The sequence below is a fragment of the Sciurus carolinensis genome, chromosome 12 (assembly GCF_902686445.1).
Source record: "Sciurus carolinensis chromosome 12, mSciCar1.2, whole genome shotgun sequence".
Classification (NCBI taxonomy): domain Eukaryota; kingdom Metazoa; phylum Chordata; class Mammalia; order Rodentia; family Sciuridae; genus Sciurus; species Sciurus carolinensis.
This window is the reverse complement of record NC_062224.1, coordinates 103,453,077-103,458,886: the sequence shown is the minus strand read 5'-3', so window position 1 is coordinate 103,458,886 and position 5,810 is coordinate 103,453,077. Positions and strand designations below refer to the sequence as shown.

The window sequence follows — 5,810 nt, the reverse complement described above, 5'->3', positions numbered from 1 at the left end:
AGGAGGCAGTCTTAAATGGAGACTTGAAGGAGAAATGAGGAAGAGTAAATTTTCCAGGTAGAGAATGGATGGGGAACAGGAGAACCATTCCAGGCTGAACCAGAACTTCTGGTACATGTAGAAAGGGCCTGGAAATGAGACCAGGCCTGAGCACACAGGGTCCTGAAGCTTATTCTAGGGACATGAATCTCGTCTCTGAGGCAGTGGAATTCCACTGGAGAATTTAAATTAGCCAGTGGAATAATTAGCTCCCTTTTCCCAAAACTGACCTGGCTGCAGTGTGGATAGGAGTAGAGGAGGATTGGAACCTTGTTGAGAGACCTTTCAATGGTGCTGAATTGGTGATGCCCGAACAAGGGTAGGAATGAACTGGAAGGAACTGACCGGAAGGTTTTCTTGGGAAGAAGAATCCAGAGAACTTATTGAGTGAGTGAAAATTAGTATCCCCATTGAGAGGGACAATTTGTCACTATCTAGTCAAACCATAAAAAGAATAGTTTACGCTATAGTTTGGAACTGGAATGTTCCCCAAGGCCCCTGTGTTGAAGGTTGATCCCCAGCACGGCACTATGGAAAGTTGGTGGAACTTAGGTATTGGTTATCGTGGTGACTAACATGGTCTGTGACCCAGAAATTTCACTTATGGCTATCTTCCCGAAGAAGAAAATTTACTCACCAACATTCATTAAAAAGAAAAAGACTAATGTGTCTAATCAACAAGGATCTGGATAAAGAAAAAAGTTAATGAAAAGCACCTCTATGTAACAAAATAATTCTTTTTCTGACATATTATATGACTGAGGGGAAAAGAAAAAGCAAAGCTTATCATAGAATGATACATACAATAGGAGTTGATGCCCTCAATAAAATTTCATTTTAGACAGACATGGTGGTGCACACCTGTAATCCCAGCAGTTCAGGAGGCTGAGGCAGGAGGATTACCAGTCCAAAGCCAGCCTCAGCAACTTAGCAAGACCCAAAGCAATTCAGCAAGACCCTGTCTCTAAATAAAATATAAAAAAGGGCTGGGGATGTGACTTAGTGGTTAAGCACCTCTGGGTTCAATCCCTGGTACCAAAAAAAAAAAAAAAAAAAAAAAAAAAACCAACAACAACAACAAATTTATTTCATTTTGGCATTTATGGAAGCCCCTTTACAATCATCTTCCCAACTTTTCACCCTAAAGTAGACTTGTTAGATATCAAGTCTCACTCACCCACAAGGTGTTACTTAGTTCCCTTATTTCTTTATTTAAAATTTTAATATTGAGTATATAATAACATTTATAGGATACATGTAAGTTGTGACACAATACTCCTATGCACACTATTAACTCCAAAAACAGAAAAACATGCTCATTATTTTCAATGTTTGTTGTGTCCCTCTCAAATATTTCTTATTCTTCCCCTCTCAGAAGTAACCACTTTCCTGAATTTTGATTATAGAGTTCAACACATTTTTTTGTGGTAGTTTTGTGCGCTTTCAAATTTTAAATATGGGATCATATAGAAGATACAAAAGAAAGGCAAAAGTATGTCTAAAAGGAGATAATGTTTTTCTTTGCAGATAATATGACTATATAAAGTTATTTGAAAATTAAAACAATGACAACCTGACAAAATGATTAATATGAAGATCAATACAAAATTATAGGTTCTTATGTCAATAAGTAGGCCCAAATCTTCATCATGTTGGTTTAGGACCAGACTTCCTTAACAAAACTCCTGTAGCACAAGATATGAAAGCAAGAATCAATAAATGGGATGGATTCAAACTAAAAAGCTCTTTCTCAGCAAAGGAAACAATCAATAATATGAAAAGAGAGCCTACAGAGTGGGAGAAAATCTTTTCCACATGCACTTCAAATAGAGCACCAATCTCCAAAATTTATAAAGAACTTAAAAAACTTTACACCAAAAATACAAACAATCCAACCAATAAATGGGCTAAGGAACTAGGCAGATACTTCACAGAAGAAGATCTACAAGCAATCAACAAATATATGAAAAAGTATTCAACAGCTCTAATAATTAGAGAAATACAGATCAAAACCACCCTAAGATTTCATCTCACTCCAATTAGAATGGCTATTATCAAGAATGCAAGCAATAATAGGGACTGGCACAGATGTGGGGGAAAAGGCACACTTATACATTGCTTGTGAAGTTGCAAACGGTGCAGCCACTCTGGAAAGCAGTATGGAGATTCCTCAGAAAACTTGGAATGGACCCACCATTTGACCCAGCTATCCCACTCCTCAGTTTATATCCAAAGGACTTAAAATTAGCATACTATAGTGGTGCAACCACATCAATGTTTATAGTAGCTCAATTCACAAAAGCTAGATTGTGGAACCCACCTAGATGCTGTTCAACAGATGAATGGATAAAGAAACTGTGGTATATATACACAAGAGAATATTTTCAGCCATAAAGAAGAATAAAATTATGTCATTTGCAGGTAAATGGATGAAGTTGGAGAATATCATGCTAAGTGAAATAAGTCAATTCCAAAAAACCAAAGGTCGAATATTTTCTTTGACAACTGGATGCTGATACATAAAGGGGGCTGGGTGGTAAGGGAAGAATGGAGGAGCTTTAAATTGTGTAGAGGGAAATGAAGGGAGGGGAGGAGGCAGGGGGAAGGAAAGATGGTGGAATGAGACAAAGATCATGTACATGTATGATTATATGAATGGTGTGACTACAGCTTGTACAACCATAGAAATGAAAAGTTGTACCCCATTTGTGTACAATGACTCAAAATGCATTCTGTAAAAATAAAAATTAGAACATAATTTTAAAAAGTTACAAAATAAATCCATTTACAGCAGCATAAAAACAAAGAATTTACCAACAAAAATGGAAATATGTAAGATCTATGTGAAACAAAATTTGAGGTATCCCCTATACTTGGTTGGCTGTCATGGAGGTAATATGACCATTACATTCTAAATAAATGCATATTTCAATACAGAAAATGTTCAAAGGCAAATTCTCAAGAAGTTACCAGCTTAATGAGCTTTCTTTCTCACCAGTGCTTAACATTTTACTCAGTGCATCTGGAAATTTAGATGTCCCCAGTGGTGTCTCACATGTAGGACACAGAACACCACCCTCAGAGATTGAGTCAAAAGTTCTAACTCAAAAGAACCTATCCACCTGCATTTTCACTTGGAAAAACATTGCTTCAGTCTAAAGGAAGGAATCTCAGATGGCGGCCTCCAAGTCCTCTCTGGAGATCAGCAAAGAGACATTCTTAGGGGTGTGCATATTTCTAGCAACCCTGAGATCACATCAGGAAAACTGGGTACTCCATAGGTTCACCTGTGGCTCCTAAACCTTTCTACATCTACAGGACTGCATGTGGACCTCGTGTTTGTACCAGGTTATATGTAAAGAATCTTTTTCTTCTCATATGTTTTATTGGTGCATTAGAATTGTAGATACTGATGGGATTTTCTGTTACACATTCATATGTGCATACAAGACACAATCTAACAACAATATGTAAGGAATCTTAAGGGCTGTACCCTACAGCATATTTGCTATGTCTTCTTTGGATTCTTATGCCCTGTGAATTTGCAGGTGCTATAATCAGAATTCCGTGTTCCCCAAAATTCATGTATTGCAATCCTTACCCCCAGATAAGGTATTGGGAAGTAGGAGCTTTGGGGGGTTATTAGGCCATGCGGGCAGAACACCCCTGAACGGTATTAGTGCCTGCGTAAAAGAGGCCCCAGAGAGCAGCCTTGTCCCTCCTACAGTGTGAGGACACAGCAAGAAAGGGCCATCTTTGGGAAAGCTGGCCCTCACCAGACTCCGAACCCGCTGCCATCTTGATCTTGGACTTCCCAGCCTCCAGAAAGGTGAGAAATAAATTTCTGTTGTTAATAAGCTGCACTGTTCGTGGTGTTTTGTTACTGGCATCATTTATAATATTTATTATTTTATAGCCTGAACAGACTTAAGAGGAGGGACGTAGGGAAGGTAGCACTGGGATCACGGGCAGTGGGTGGAGAGGCGAGGAGGCCCCTCTGCTGAGGATCCAGGCCTGGCGGAGGCCCAGGCCCTGTGCTGGAGGACATACTCATCTCATTGTCAACGGTTAGGTGGTTATCAGCGAACCAGAGCAGAAGACCAGAACGGAAACAAGACACCCACCCGACAGTGAGGCCTTCCTCCACAACCACTTCCCTTTTGTGTGTGCATGCCGTAGGCTGGGTAGACAATATAAGCTTCAGGAGGCTCCCTCTGCACCCAGAGCCCTGAGTGAAAGGACACCCCTGAAACTTTTGCTTCTGCCTCTGGGCACACCCCCTGCAGTTCATGGGAGGCTTTGAGGGTCATCTGTTCCCAGGGGTGTCTTTTTTCCTGTATGGACTTTACCACGCACAGCTGGTCTCCAGAGCCTTGATCTGCAACAACCCCGTCCAATATCCACCAAGCCGTCCCTGGAACAAAGGAAGATGGGCAAAGCTACGGCAAATATACTACATTGGCCTGATGAAGATCTTAAGCGCCTGCATTTTAGTAGCCCAAGAGTTGCACAGCATTGATGGACAGCTTGTTCTGATCAGCAAGTTATATCATGAGAGAGACTTTATGTACCACAAACAGTGGCAGCACCTCACTCTCTATTTGGTCTTCTTCCTGACTGGGTGTGCAGACATGGTGAGCCAGAACCTGCTGCCCCAGAGGTGTGTGGCTCTGGAGCAAGGCGCCCAGGCCGTGGGCATCCTTCTGGTTCTGCCCCTGATGGTGTCTCACATGCAGGACACAGAGGGAGTGGAACTGCAGTTCCACATCCTGTTCACCCAGGCCATGTTCCTGCTGACAGTCGTAGTGATTGCAGAGCTCTGGGCTCCCAATGTGATGCTGGTATGGATGATGAAGGCCTTTCTGTACATGGTCACAGGCTCTTGGTTGGCACAGATAGGCTTTTCGTTGTTCAAACCAATCTCTGGCTATAAGTGGATGGATAATGACAAAAACGACTTAGCATTCACCGCCACTTTCTTCTGCTGGCACGTGATCTTCAATGCCAGTTTGATGATCTGGATCTACGGCTTCTCTTTTGTGTGGTATTGTTATATCCACTGAACCTGATGCGCCCCCCGGTGGGCCCTATTGTCTGCACGCTCCAAGACGTCAGATGAGAAGTCGCGGGAGGTGAGCGGCCAGGGAGCAGAACCAGGTGTCCTTCCTTCACAGGTGTCCCGGCCCCAAGCAGCAGACCCTGCTGGAACGGACGGACGTGCCCCCCTCTCCTCCCTGGCTTCTCTCAGTCTCATTTGCTCAACAGTGTGTACAGGAAAGTTGAATGAAATAAGAGAGTCAGGCAACCAAGACCTCCTCTCTGAGCTCCCCAAGCATTTCCCTCAGCTCCAGTCACAGCGCCCGCGTGCCCTGCACCTCTGTATCACTCACCCCTCTCCTGTGAGAACATGTAAAAAATGGACTATACCCTGCCTTTGAAAATTTACTAACATCCCTCACTCCACCGCATGGGATATCCACCACAGTCAAATTCAGCAGATAATAATTTACCCAGCATAATAACCATCCCCATCCTTTCTGGTTCTGGATCTCTTCCATGTTCGTGCTAAATCATGTTTTGACTAAATAGAATTCAGAACTGTTCTTTTTTTAAAAATATATCTTTTAGTTGTCAATGGACCTTTATTTTATTTATTCATATGCAGTGCTGAGATTCAAACCCAGTGCCTCACACATGCTAAGCACGTGAGCTACCACTGAACTACAGCTCCAGTCCCTCAGAACTGTTCTTGAGTTCCTTATTTTGATTAC

The 5,810-nt window shown here is 42.1% G+C and overlaps 1 protein-coding gene across 1 annotated transcript; it reads left to right on the top strand.

Annotated features, from left to right (window-relative positions):
* Positions 1–4,328: 4,328 nt before the first annotated feature.
* Positions 4,329–5,102, top strand: LOC124961441 (transmembrane epididymal protein 1-like). The gene has a single exon (XM_047519986.1). It carries the CDS (start codon positions 4,329–4,331, stop codon positions 5,100–5,102), a length of 774 nt encoding a protein of 257 aa, XP_047375942.1.
* The last annotated feature ends 708 nt before the right edge of the window (positions 5,103–5,810 follow it).

Excerpts from the sequence above, each read along its gene's own strand:
- LOC124961441 (XM_047519986.1), top strand. The coding sequence starts at position 4,329 with ATGGGAGGCTTTGAGGGTCATCTGTTCCCAGGGGTGTCTTTTTTCCTG.